This window comes from Quercus robur, chromosome 3 (genome assembly GCF_932294415.1).
Source record: "Quercus robur chromosome 3, dhQueRobu3.1, whole genome shotgun sequence".
Classification (NCBI taxonomy): domain Eukaryota; kingdom Viridiplantae; phylum Streptophyta; class Magnoliopsida; order Fagales; family Fagaceae; genus Quercus; species Quercus robur.
This window is the reverse complement of record NC_065536.1, coordinates 13,751,040-13,765,878: the sequence shown is the minus strand read 5'-3', so window position 1 is coordinate 13,765,878 and position 14,839 is coordinate 13,751,040. Positions and strand designations below refer to the sequence as shown.

General features: G+C 31.6%; 1 protein-coding gene across 18 annotated transcripts in view; it reads left to right on the top strand.

Annotated features, from left to right (window-relative positions):
* Positions 1-14,839, top strand: part of LOC126717166 (sugar transporter ERD6-like 5) — a 124,279-nt gene that overhangs the window by 43,808 nt on the left and 65,632 nt on the right. For 3 of the 18 annotated variants that reach the window (XR_007652448.1, XM_050418575.1, XM_050418571.1), the window contains exons 2-15: positions 10,811-10,875; positions 11,314-11,376; positions 12,051-12,140; positions 12,238-12,297; positions 12,587-12,652; positions 12,733-12,798; positions 12,875-12,950; positions 13,037-13,101; positions 13,531-13,623; positions 13,773-13,853; positions 13,941-14,025; positions 14,137-14,180; positions 14,259-14,321; positions 14,396-14,455. Coding sequence is in view for 17 of the 18 variants with exons in the window: in XM_050418575.1 (XP_050274532.1) it covers positions 10,811-10,875; positions 11,314-11,376; positions 12,051-12,140; positions 12,238-12,297; positions 12,587-12,652; positions 12,733-12,798; positions 12,875-12,950; positions 13,037-13,101; positions 13,531-13,623; positions 13,773-13,853; positions 13,941-14,025; positions 14,137-14,180; positions 14,259-14,321; positions 14,396-14,455 (977 nt within the window). In the remaining variant the exon portion in view is untranslated. Of the gene's footprint in view, positions 1-10,500; positions 10,876-11,313; positions 11,377-12,050; positions 12,141-12,237; positions 12,298-12,586; positions 12,653-12,732; positions 12,799-12,874; positions 12,951-13,036; positions 13,102-13,530; positions 13,624-13,772; positions 13,854-13,940; positions 14,026-14,136; positions 14,181-14,258; positions 14,322-14,395; positions 14,456-14,547; positions 14,602-14,839 lie in introns of those variants that run through there. The other 15 variants (XM_050418574.1, XM_050418566.1, XM_050418567.1 and 12 more) reach the window with 12 other exon arrangements.

Genomic DNA, 14,839 nt, shown 5'->3' with positions numbered 1-14,839 from the left:
TCAAGTCATATAGGCTTAATTATAACTTGGTTAGGCCTAAAACCCTACAAAGTTGGATTATCTGCGGACTTATTAAAACAAGTAGGCTTAAGATGTGGGGTTGACTCAAATGGGCCATATCGAAGTAATAAAATACGGGCTCTCCATTGGCAATAATAAAAATTTACATTTTAGCCACAAATGTTTCATAGGCAATCAAGGATATATCACAATAGAACTTCAGCTTTCGCTCTTGACACCCCTAGGCCCTAGTAGCTGTGACTTCAAGAAAAAAAAAAAAAAAAAAAAAAAAAAAAAAAAAAAAAGGGGAAATGTTAGTATGAAGTCTAGACATTGATATATAAAAAATAAAAATAAAAAGAAAAGAAAAAAGAGAAAGATAGGTATATAAATCTAAGCAAATAAGTATAAATTTCTTATCTACTTGCTTGTTCTCATGTTCTTTCTTTGATTCACTTTCTTTTGTGTTGGAGAAGGTTTTTATGTTTTGGCACAATAACATAATAATCCTATATATCTCAGGTGTCTGTTGAAACCAAAACTGAATTCTTATTATTGTAACTATTGATGGTTGCTTTTGCAAATCTATTTAAATGTATGTATGTTTTTCTTTTACCTTTCATAAACAGTGGGTTGATTTGGACATGTTTAGGAAAAGAAAGGGACAAAGAAGGTGGGGGGGAGGGGGGAATGTTAGTATGAAGTCTAGGTATAAATAATTTTTTTTTTTTTAAATGATAAAAGAAAAGAGAAAGATAGGTATATAAATCTAAGCAAGCAAACATAAATGCTTGTCTGTGCTTGTTTCTCATGCTCTTTGTTTGTTTCACTTTCTTTTGTGTTGGAGAAGATTTTTCTTTTTTAGCATAAAGACATAATAATTCTATATATAGTAGAAGTTATAGATGAACTCTACATGAACTTGGCTTTAATAAAACTGAAATTAAGGCTAACTTGGAAACCTCCCTAGGTATGTTTTCAAGCCAAAATTAGATTTTTCTTGCTGAAAGTATTGATAATATATTTTTGTGAAATATATTATTGCTAAATGAGTTTAGTTCTTGGTGCATTTAATGTAACTTTGATAAAAATTACATCACTCGACCCGTTACTTTTTATAAATCATTATTTTCTTGAATTCATGTTATTATTAAATCCTTGTTATAGGTTAATCACAAGCAAATATTTTACAACAATTAATTGCTAGTTATTGTTATATTTATGAGGTGATTTATTTAGTATATTTAAGAACACAAAAATGAAAAAACTATAGAAGGTGGGAATGAAGGGAGGTGGGGCGTCCTCTTTTTTAAGGTTCATGAGGTGGGCCCGATTCTTCTTAAGTCCAGTAGAGAAAAGGAGACGCAGTTTTAAATCTGAGTTGCAAAACGAAAACAGGTCAAGGCACAAAATCCATGCTGCTTGGAAGCCCAAGGTTATATAACTCAAGTTGGGCCCAAAAAACTTGTGCTTCATAAGCCTTATACGCAACGTGTTGCTCTAGTTAAAAGCAACGCAACTCTCCCTAAATTGATGTTAAGTGATACCTGCTGGTTTGAGCCAAATTCTTAGTAAGGATATTTAGGGTAAAAGTTTTGAGAGATGGACTGTCTCAAGTCTAATGAAAAAAATTAGGACCCCTCTAATTCAAGAGGGAGAAAGATAGTTAGAACTTTTCACTTGTATCTATCACTTAACATCCCTCTTTGTACCACGGGAACATCATTTCTTCAAATATAAATGCATGATACAGCTATTTTTTGTCTTTGATTAACTTCTTAGTCTTTCCATTGTGGATTCTTCTCTCCCATTTTTTAGAAATTAGTTGTGTTGATCAAGAATTTTTGTATAGGACTTCTATCAAGTGTTTTTGACTCCCACAATTATAATTAATATATTTATAGATTTTATTGTAATTAGTCTTCTCTCAAATATATATATATATATATATATATCCCTAAATTTTGAGATTATTTGATAAATTATTCAACAAATAAAAAAATGTGGCATAATTTCATAAACAAACAAATAATATCAATAATCTCAAAATTTAGGGAAATATATATATATAGTTTAAATCATGTAATATGTTTGAAAATTATTTAAATTTTAGCATATACTTTTTTAATCAAGGTTATTAAATTTTAGGTTAAAATGCAAAACACACTCTCTAAATTTCTCCATAATTCATGGCCGAAGCTTAAGATTTGAGAGGGAGAGAGAGAGATTAGAGAGAGTGAGATTGAATTTTGTTGAATGAAAATTGAAAAAACAACAAAGAGGAAGAAATCCAGTTTAAATATTATGAATAGACTAAAACAACCCCATTTTAAGGGGAATTAGCTAATAAGTTTAACGGAAGAATAACAAAGGCCTTAATTGAACACTTTTGAAACTTAAAAGATTGAATTGAACGAAAGCAAAGTTAGAGGACTAAAATAAATTTAGTGAAATTTAGAGAATGGGTTTTGTATTCCATCCCAATTCAAAAACATACCCATGTCTTTTCTATCACCAAAATACACTTTCTCTCTTCTAAACCACTTATTTATAATATTGCACCCAACAACTTAACAAAAGATGCAACTTGTAGAGTGAGTGATTGTCTAAATTTGATAAAGATAGGTTTTCTCTTGGAAAAGTGAGCTACAAGGAGGATATGTATCATTGCGTAATATAAAAGACAAAGAATTGATAGCTACTCTTGAGCTAGAAAATGTCCGAGTAGATAACTAAAAATTGTAGTATATATAATATCATGGTTTTTAAACCAAAAACATTTAAAGAATCAGAAAAGAGAGAAGTTTAAGGTTTTTATGGTCAAATAAAGGTCAAACCATAATAATGTCATAATTAATTTTGTAATTAATAAAAATAAAATAAAGGTATATTAAATTTATAAATATTAGTAAAATTGACTAAAAATATCTATAAAAAATTAAAACAGAATTTCAAATGAAATTTCATGATATTATAAGGTTAGTAGAAAATAGTACAACATAAATAAGCATGAAAAAAAATCGTATAACATTCCTTCCATAGTTTTAAAAACCGGACTAGACTGACTAGTTGAATCGGTTCAACTAGGAACCAGACCGAAAAAACAGAGAAAATTGTCAATTCAACCAGTAAAAACCGAAAATCAGGCACATTTTTGGTTCTTTGACCATTCCAGTTTTTAAAACCATGGATTCTTTAAGTAGAAATCATTTTAATTAAATAAAAATTCATTTTGAAATATTTAAGCAATTTCCAATGCAAAGGCATTATTCTTGAATCACAAGTAAATTTATCAAAGAAATCAAACTTAATAATATTTAATAAATTGAGAGAGAGAGGTAATAGAATAAATTGAAAAATTATAAATCACGTAAATCTAAAATAAATATAATAATACTTCATTGTTGTTCCAAGGAACCTAAGTGGTGTGATGGTTATAATACAAGCCTTGGTTCTTTAATAAGATGTGAGGCCTCAGGTCTCAAGTTCTAAAATAAATGCAACTCTTTGACCCAGTTGAAATGGCTCATAGTTCAGATGGTTTTTTGAGTCAAGCCCTAGTTTAAGAGGTTCTCTTAAATTATTTGAATGCCTAGTTCTCACATGTAAAAAATCAATTCCATGACTGGTTCACGGTTAACCCAATTAGACCGGCTGGTGTGGTCCAAGTTTAACAACCTTTTTTTTGGGAGAAAAGATCAATGCTACTTATATAAAGAAACTGCAAAATTAGAAATAAGGGAATTTAAAACACCTAGAGGAACAAACTCTATCCAAACTAAGAAAGGAAAAGAAAGTCTAGCTATCTTCGTTAAGGCATGAGTAACCATGTTGCCCTACCTCCTAGTATGAGAGAAGGAATAGTTCACAAGTGAACCAACAATAGAGTGGGTAATACCATCATTCAGCGTAAGAGCCTTGTAAACAATCTTAGATTCTCCTTCAAATATAGAGCGGGTAATACCAATTTCTATCATAAATTGCATTTGTATAGCATCACTCTAATTCAGTTGTAATCCAAATTAAACAACTATACTTTTATATTGGAACAAAAAATTGATTTCATGTTAAAATTATGCCCGGTTCTAACATGTAAAAAATTGATTTCACAACAGTTAACCTAGTCGGATTGGATCAAACAATTATATAATTTTGTCTCATGGTTTATATTAATTGCTAAGATTGTTAATTCAGTCTAAGTAAAGTTTCAAGTCACCAAAATAACTGTAGTTTCCATGATCCTAGTAAAATAGTTTCTTAAATTAGATTAATTAATATGTATATTTTTAATAATTTACATTAATTAAAATATTTTATTAATTTGCATTAATTATTAGTATTTTTTTTTATACAAGATAAAAATTATACTCTAATCTAATCTATGTGTATATGTGTATATGTAAGATGTAAGACAAGTCCTTGATAGTTGGATCAACTTTGCATTTCAAAAGAGAGTTCAAAGGCTTCATTTGATTTTCACATGTAACTGGGCTTTAAATAACAGGCCATACACTCTTACGCCTCCAATGCTTCTTAATTACAAACTTGATTCATTAACTGAACTTCATCTCTGCTTTGTTGAGGTCATTGGAGAAGCTCTCGAATACATTTTATCTGCTTGCCCACTTCTTGAATCCTTATATGTATCTATGTGACATGTGATGAATTTCAAAATTTCTGGCCCATCACTCAAGCTAAAGCACTTAGAGAGATATTCTCTTGCATCTTGGAAAATCTTGTGTCATTTTAATACATGGGAGCAATGCAAAACATTTCATTTAACTACTCTCCCCAGCTCGTTAAGGCATCTTTTGCTGGGCCTCATGCCTGCTATATTATCAAGAGTCTTTTCTAGCCTCCAACCTATATCTTTCATCTACAGACACTTGTATTGGACATAGGTATTGAGGTCAGTATGTAAATCCAATTTTTTGCTCCCCCACCCCCTCTCTTTATCTTTTGAATGAAAGACAATAGAAACAAAAGAAGAAAGCTTATCAATTTTTTGTTGTGATTTAATACGGTTTCCCAAATTTTGCAAGTTAAGGAATCTCAAGCAATAGGAATTGGTACTGAATTACTGTGTGTTCTGCCTCCTCCTTTGCACATCGCTACTATGCACAGCTCCTTCATTAAATAAATTTACAATTTAGGTGAATATTCTTACTTCAAAGCTATAGTTGTGGATTATAGGATGTTGTTTCTTTTTGAGCGAATTTTATTTTACCACCCACCCTAAAGTATTACTGATTTTGCAATGTTACCCTAAAATATTGATGTGTGCAATTCACACCCTTTTTAAGAAATTGTAGCAATGTACCCTTAAATATGAAAAATGCATAAATTACCCTTAACACAAATAATGAGATGGCAGTTTAGTACACTTGGCATGTCAACTAAAAATAAGAAATTTTTTATTTTCTTAGTTTTCTAATTAAGTTTTCTAATTAAATCTATTGCATTTTTTTATCTTATTTTTTAAAATAAATCTTTGATATGGCATATGCCACATGTACTAAACTACCATGTCACCAAATGTATCACGCATAGATTTTGTATATTTTTTTTCCCTAATTTATGGGGTACTTGACACAATTCTTTGAAACCGGGTGTTAATTGAAAAAATTGATTGCAAAAGGGGTGTTAGTTTTGAAAGGTAAAGTGTATGTTTCCTTCATTACTATGTGTGGGGACCGGTTAATCAATAAATTATTAAAGTCATGTTAATTGGGCCTGTGGCCCATCCGAGGATGTAAAACTGTCCGAGGAGACCCATATCAGGTTGTAAGTGTAACCAAACGAAAGGAAAAGTAGACATCACGAAAGGTGAGTTCAGTATTCGTCCGAGAACAAAATCCTTCTCGACAATATGAGTCCGAGGACGACCTGAACGCCACCTTGTTACAAACATACTTCGGAGCTACGTTACCACTAAAAGTGGGATATGGGACCAAGGGTAAGAAAGAAAAGGTAAACAAATATCTATGACAACAGCTGCCTCCGCATTAATTACCTCTCAACTAACTCTCTGGCAGTATTAATGTGGAGGTGATGCCTGAACAGTGATGAAGCAGCCTTACAACTGCTGGTTGGAGGTTCCAGAAGGTGTTAGATGAGACAAAAAGAGATCTCCCGAACCCAACCTACACGTGTGTGGTGAAGATGATATCAAGAGGACAGTATATAACATGAAAGAAGGCATTGAGGAAAGGGGGGATCGGAACATCAAAAACAGAGAGTACTCAAAAGAAAATCTTATGAACCAAAGAACTGAACTTGTTTCAAGGAAAAATTGATCGTTATATCAGTGCTAATCTATCTATAAACGTGAGGTTTAATCGTTTTTCTTTTAGAGTTAACCTAATTCTTGAACACCCACGCTCTACAAATTTTATTGTTTGGGCCTTTAACGTTCGAACTCAATACCAGTTTGGGATCGTTACAAATTGAGTTCTTACAATATGCATTTTGCATTTTTTTTTTTTTTTTTTTTTTTTTATGCTTATCATAAAGCTTTCCTTTCCCACCAATTATTTACAGGTTGGTAGTTGGTCAAGTGTACTATTCTTTTTCATAGTCTGAAATTTTTTGTTAAAAAAAAAAAAAAATCTAATATCTTCATTTACATTGTGAATGTCACTAAATAACACAGCTACATCTTATTTTAACTTCTAACTTTATGTTTTGTTTTTACGGACTTGATGACCTCATATTAAATATAGCATGGATTGATTAGTTTTATTTATCATGACGTTTGTGTTACGCGTTAATTTTTTAATCTTCATTGTAGTTCACTGTTTTTTTTTTTTTTTTTTTTTTTTAAATCTTATTATTGGATGAACTAAAGGAAAACTTCTTTTGATTAGTAATGAGTTAATTACAGAAGCAAACAAGTACACTGTGAGGCTACATCATAGGGTTACAATCTAAACTTGAGAAGAGTGATAAAAAGTAACGAGCATTGGTACTGTTTATTATAGTCATCTAATCATACAAGGATCGTAAAAACAAATATTTGACAAATATTTAAGCTGGAAGCAACTAAATATTGTAATAATAGTTTAACAAAACTGCAGCGTTTCTTCTCAGCTGCTTGTCACGTGCTACCCTTAAGGGTTTTTTATAGAACGACGCCGTTGCACTGTTTTGCTTTCTTTCATTAAGCAAAACGACCTCGTAGGAACTCTTTCTTTCTTCTGCTTAACTCCACGTCCTTTACTTTTTCTCTTTAACCCTTTAATCCTTTTTCTTTTTCTTCTGTTTTCTTATTCTCTAGTTCTTTTATTTTTTTTTCCCTTCATTTTCATATATTTTTATGTTTTCCTCCTATTTTCTTAATCATGACCTAGTCTCTCTTCCATCTTTTACTTTTCTTTATCATTTTTCCTTTTTCTTTATGACAACCATACGTTTGTATTAATTTTATTTTGAGTCGCAATTCTAAATTATTTAATTCATAGATTTCTCCAAGTCTTAAACCTAAATTAAATTTTTATATCCTTTATCTTATAAATTGTATGAAAGTTGCTAAAATTTTGTAATTCAGTGCCATAAAAATTTTCATTTCAAATTAAAAAAGAAAAAAAAGGAATAAGTTCGAGTCTCTTATCGTCTTTTTTTTTTTTTTAATTATTAAATTATCAAAAAAAATGGAATGAGAGTTGATTTTGTCTAGAGAAATGCTACATCTACTATTTTCACATCACTTTCACTACAAGTCTTAAGTGGCAGGTTATTATTGATTATTATAAGTGGACCAAAAAGTAATTTAAGTTGTGTATTCAAATGAAAACTAATAACAAATTACCATCTATGATTTGTTATAAAAGTATTATGAAAATATTGTGTATTCAAATTTTTTTTTATTTTTTTTTTTATGCTTGTCGAAAGGATGCTTGGTGGCTTCACCTTGGGAGACTGTTGGTGGGTCGTGGGATGAGACTCTTGTCTTATCTTGGTGGATACATTTGTGGAATCAATTCATGGAATTCAAATATTCAATTATGAGAGAATATGACAAGTCAATCCATACGTGTACAGAACTTTTAGAATTTCCTTGTAAAAATTAATAAAATTATTATCACTCACCATAGGTGCTAAGCATAACAATAATACTAAAAACAAGTATATGGTAAAATCATGTGTCCAAAAATCAAGCAATAAAAATAATGAGCGCAATGAATTTACCAACTTATAGTTCACTGTATATCAAAAAAAAAACTTATAGTTCATTGGTATGAAAATCCTAATATACCTTGTGTGCATTTGTCTGCTGACATCTGCCATTGGTTTGCAATCCGTTTTTACCATTTCCACCCTGCTCTTACACTTCGCAATTCACTTTCTCTCACATTTCAATTAAAAAAAAGTTTTAAAAAATGAGTGGTATTGGTCCTTCTATTAGCTTTCTTCACTAACTCACAATCCCCAAACAACCCAAATCCCTTTAAGCAGAAGCTCCATACCAACCTCCATAGCAATTCCAAATATCAAGCCACAACCACGGAAGACTTCATCGCAAAATCCAAATCCCATTGCTAAACACCACAACTCCTGACAAAAGCTACATCAACCCCATGATGATACTTTACTAGCAACATAAAATATCCATATCTATATAAAAGAATGGATCGGCTTCAAAAAGCCCTGATATATTACATGAAAGATCCAAAACTATATGAAAGAAATCATTTTTTCCAATTTCAAATTTTGATTTGAAACTTGGTTGTCGTTATTGCAATGGAGGTTGACATTGAGGTTTTGGTGAAAGGGATTTGGGTTATTTGAGTATTGGGATAAGTCTAATCTGTTAAAATTTTTTTGACAACTCAGATTGTGAGATGGTGGTCATGTATAACTTTTTAATAAATAAAAAAATGTCACATTATTGTTTTGTTAGACATATAGGTAGGAAAACTAACAAAAGGACCAACAATAGTCATTTTTTTAAAAATTAAGAGACTAATAACACTCTCTTGAAACTTGAGGGACTAATTATCCTCATAGGGTAAACTTTAGAGATTAACAATATAATTTCGCCAAAATAATATTATCCGTTTGTTATTAATAATTAAAAATAGCTTTGTGATAAAATTATTTGAAAGAATAACCTCTTTAAAAGTTACACACGATTTCAATTATAATACATTTTGCATTGAAATTATGTTTCAAAAATACAATTTTGTGCAAAATTTAAAATTTTAATATTTAAAATCATGTTTTCAAAACACAATTTTCAAAAAGAAATTAAACTATTCTTAGGAATAGTTTCTTCCCAATGTTATTTTTAATAATTATACATAATGAGATTATTTTTCTAAGAAACCCCCCACTTTCAAGTCATATAGGCTTAATTATAACTTAGTTAGGCCTAAAACCCAACAAAGTTGGATTATCAGCGGATTTATTAAGACAAAGTTGGGCCATATCTAAGTAATAAAATATATGGACTCTCCACTGGCAATAATAATTATAAAAGTTTACGTTTTAGCCACAATTGTTTCATAGGCAATCAATGATATATTACAATATAACTTCAGCTTTTGCTCTTGACACCCCCTAGTAGCTGTGACTTCAAGAAAAAATAATAATAATAAAAAGGGGGAGATGTTTTTTTTTTTTTTTTTTTTTTTTTTTTTTTTTGGAGGAAGAAAAAAAGGAGGAGATGTTAGTTACTTAGTTTGAAGTTTAGACATGGATATATAAAAATATAAGAGAAAGATATGTATATAAAAACTCATAATCACTTAGAAGAAAAGCTAACCATCTAAAATCTAAGAATATCACAGAAAATCACCACAGTGTAGCAAATTGCTAATTTTGTAATATAATTTGGTTGCTTTTTATTGAACTTATAAATAGAAAATAGTGTAATAAGTTTTTCATAAATTATCATTTTTATCCCAAAAACTAGATTTCAAAATTTTAATTTTAAAATGTTGATAACTCCAAGGGATAACACAACCAATTGAGAACCACTCTTATATGAAATAACTCAAGTCAAAAGGAGTGGGAAAGAGTAAATTTAATCACTTAATAAAAATTGGAATATGATCACGTGGCAATTTAACCATCAATGAGCATTTAGAGGTTCATGTAATAAGTTGTAACAGGAATTTTTCAAAGCCATCTCATGAGTTAGGGGTAGCAACAAAGGCTAGACACTAGACCGGCTGCCTCAATTGCATATTTGGAGCAGAGCAAATCAGGGAGTGCTGATATGGGCTGTCCAATTAGATTAGATGTTTATAGAAATAAATTTTTTTTAAAAAAAGATCAGAGGATATTCTCACACAAATATTTTTAGTACTTCAATTTTTAACTCTTTTTTTTTTTTTTTTAATTTTTTTTATTCAAGCACCTACATGATATGATGAAACTACTGGGCACTTATCTCAATCTGTAATAAAGAGGACAAGGACAAAGATCGCATCACATCCAACAATAAAATTAAATAAATACGGACAAAAGTGTCCAATGATGAACCCCACGTTGGTCCCCCCTTAACACTTCATCTCCACTCTCTCTAGCTCAGTATCTGTATCCGTCAAACTCAGAAACTCCACTCTTCCTCTCTTTGTGTTTGACACACAAATCGAAGTTTTAATTCATACTTTTGTACATACCATTTCTTTGCCATCCAAAGAGATGCGCAGAGAAAGCATTGAAGAGGGAGAGCTATCAACTCCTCTAGTTGCCAAAGAAGAACACCATCAACTATATGGCAGTGGTACTAGTAGTGGTGACCACGCTTGTGCCAACACTACTGGTTGTGATGATGGTGGTGAGAGTCAGAGTGGATCTTCCTCAGCCACAGGTGTGGTTGTGCTTAGCACTTTGGTTGCTGTCTCTGGTTCCTATGTTTTTGGCACAGCTGTAAGTGAAATTTTACTTTAGCATAGAGTGGTCCACACTATCTCTAGTCCACATGGTCCTTGGTCCAGGGATATTATCTGCAAAGATTTTAATGTGTTTATGATGAGTGCCAAATTTTGCAAATCTGTAGAGAACTCAAATTCTATGAAGAATTATTAATTTCTGAATCTTCACTACAGTTTGAAGAGTCACAATGTTTTCTATGCTACTAGGCCATGATAGAAAATATATTAGTTGAACGCTGTAGGGATTTTACATACAAATGCATCTAAATGATTGAGGTATAGATTTGTCAATGGATTGCAGGAAGTGTTTTTTGTAACATTGGAGAGAATAACTGAATAAGACAATAAATGGAATGGGTATCTCTATGTGGGATGCCTAGACGTTTGATATGCTGACTACTGAACTGAAAATGGTGTATAATTGATTTTGTAGGTGGGATATTCATCACCTGCTCAGTCTGGAATCGTGGATGACCTGGGTCTTACTGTGGCAGAGGTGGGTTTTAAACTATAAAGTGCATTTTTACTTTTGGCAAATGATATTATCACTTTAGAACACTTTTAAGCACTTGAACTATCTTGCTCTGGAAACATCTTCTCCTATGAATAAAACATTATTTTAACCAATTTTTCCATTTCTATATTAATTTCACTGAAATTTTGTATAAATTTCAGTATTTATGCTTCTATTGTCTGGGATTATGGTGATTTATGACAACAAATCTTCATGTGAAGATACCACTATTTGAGCTCTACTACATGGAAAAAGAAGAAAGGTTATGTTCAGAAAATCATGTCTGCATGGCAATATCACAGACACGGTTCATCACCTAGCTTGTGTTTTTCTGATCTGAAAATTAGAATAAAGTTCAACTATGATTTAGAGAAATGTTAAATACAATTAAAAGGCATACAACATTTGGGATGAATGACATTTCAAAGTTTGAGTGCAGAGAATAATTTTAGTTGGCAGTAAGGACTATATGACTTGGAGATACTGATCTGATCTTCATAGAGAAATCACTGTTTGAGGTTTCAAAATGAAGTGAAATGTTGTATCTTGTTGTTTTATGCAAAATCCATTTTGTTGCATTGCTTCATAAACTATCTTTTGCTTGCCTCATACATAATTGTATATGATTTTCTCAACATTTTTTGGTTATACTGCAGTACTCACTTTTTGGTTCAATATTGACAATTGGAGCAATGATAGGTGCAATAGTGAGTGGCCAAATAGCAGATTACATAGGTAGAAGAGGTGTAAGTACTTCACCCTGGAATCATTGCTGGTGGTATTATTAAGGTTCAAAGTCCATAGGTTACCGGTTTTCAATTTATTGGTTGTTTTGCAAGGCAGACAATGGGGTTTTCAGAGATATTCTGCCTGGCAGGGTGGCTGGCCATAGCATTCTCAAAGGTTTTAAATCCCATCTCTCTGATTTTTGCGGTTCCAAACATCAATGTTAATGTTACATGCATGACAACCCCTACATTTTATCTAAAAAGATGTTTACATAAGGATAATGGAAATCGTTGAGGCAACATCACAATTTTGTTGTTGCTCTTACATAAAACTAAAGTTTAGATGATCATACATGATCAGAAACAACTATGTCACAAAATTGTTTCAGGAATTAATTTGTCGTAAGTAGATATGTTATCTTAGCTTCACTTCATAATGTCAAATGTTTGGTGCTTGTTGAAAGGGTGCTTGGTGGCTTGACCTTGGGAGACTGTTGGTTGGTTGTGGGATGGGACTCCTTTCCTATGTGGTAAGTTGTTAGATTGCAATTTCAATGATTTATCTTTCATGTAAACAATAAAATTAATTGTTATTCCTGATAGCAATCAGGTACCTATATATATAGCAGAAATAACACCTAAGAATCTTCGGGGAGGGTTTACAACTGTTCATCAGGTAAGGCAAAAGTCTCATGAATTTGGAAACCGTGTAAGTCATTGCCCTGTTCACCTACTAATTGCCACTCATACAGTTGATGATTTGTTGTGGGGTATCGTTAACATATCTAATTGGAGCTTTTGTGAATTGGCGAACTTTGGCTCTGATTGGTAAGCTTCCCTACTCTTGTCCTGTATTCTTGTCATTTGAAGGTAGTTTCATAAGAAGGCTTCTTCTTTTTTTTTGTTTAATTCAGGAACTATACCATGTCTAGTACAACTTCTTGGTCTATTCTTCATTCCAGAATCTCCAAGATGGCTGGTGAGTGATTCAAAATTTTATTAGAAGATTTTTTTGGAAGGTGTTGGGAAGATAACACATTGGGAAGACTTCAATTGAGGAGTTAATATGACATATCGCGACACCACTTAATCCAAAAGCTTGAGGCAATGGGTTTAGGCTCAATTATGTTATATTTAATCACTCACTTTTGTCATTATTATTCAACATGAGACTTCACTACTTTAAACTAAACAACTTACAACTAACCACACCACTCACACCTAAATATTCTAACAAAAGGTGATCTTTGGATAATGCATTTGAAAACTTAAAGTTTTGCTAATCATTGCCTTTTCCATTATTCTTCTTTTTAGCCAAGTACATGTGATTTGACTAAGATGTCTAAATGCTATAAAGTGGCAAAGCAAATTCAAGTATTGACTGACATGCTCATATGATTTTTTTTAGGCAAAAATTGGTCGAAAGAAAGAAAGTGAAGTTGCTCTACAGCACCTTAGGGGGCAGAATGCGGATATCACTCAAGAAGCTACTGAGATTAGAGTAAATTTTGGACTTCAAATGTCAATGAGAATATAACTCTTTGTTTCCTCTTTAACTAGAAAAATTACATACTTCAACATAGTCTTGAATATTTTCCAACAATTTTGCTTAGAAACAAGTATTGACATGGTTTTTGAATCATTTTATAGGAGTACACAGAAACCCTTCAACAGCTTTCTGAAGCTAGAATTCTTGACTTATTTCAATGGAAATATGCTCATTCACTTATTGTAAGCTTTTGTATCATAATCTTCTTAGCATGTTTTTTAATTTTTTAGACAGGTTTGATCCTTTTGGCTAACATAAAAGTGGGTTAGGTTGGAGTTGGCCTGATGGTACTACAACAATTTGGAGGAGTCAATGGAATTGCATTTTATGCAAGTGCTATATTCATAACAGCTGGTAGAAAAAGGATTGTCTTTTTTCTTTCTCTTATTTTTTTTCCCTTATTTAATGCTACTTATAGTTAACAAGAAATGGAAGTTGAATAGAGGAATACTTTGTCAATGACAGGGTTTTCGGGTAGTATTGGGACCATAGCAATGGTCATTGTTCAGGTTCTTGACTCTCTTTGCCGAATTCCAACATTTGCTTCTGCTTAATGCTTTTTAAGTGATTTACATGATTTTGTACAGATTCCAATGACAGCATTAGGGGTAATTTTGATGGATAAATCTGGAAGGCGGCCACTTCTATTGGTAAGAAGGTTAAGAAATCTCTACTGTGTAATGGAATTGAATGAAAATAATTTTGAATCCCACTATATTCACAGGTTTCTGCCGCAGGAACATGCTTAGGTTGCTTGCTTGTGGGATTGTCATTCTTCTTGCAGGTGTTTTCTACAGAAAAACCTATTTTTCTTGAAAACTAGTTTCATTGGTTTTGTTGAATATTTCTTAATAGAATAAAGATTCAATTATGCAGGATCTTCAAACATGGACCAAGACAACGCCAATTTTAGCACTCATTGGTGTACTGGTATTGCAACTATCCCTATGACAGTTTTTTTTTTTTTTTTCCTTATAAAACATCCAAAGAAAGAACAGCATGTGAAAAATGTTATTTTGCTTTTATCTCCAAATTTCTTCATTTTATCCGTGGTCTTTGAGTACTTATGAGTGTGGAAATCCTATTAAGTTTAAAAGCTCATAAAATGAATGTTGTTTAATACCATTACCATTGGTTGTATTTAACCAATTAGTAGCAATCTAGAAAT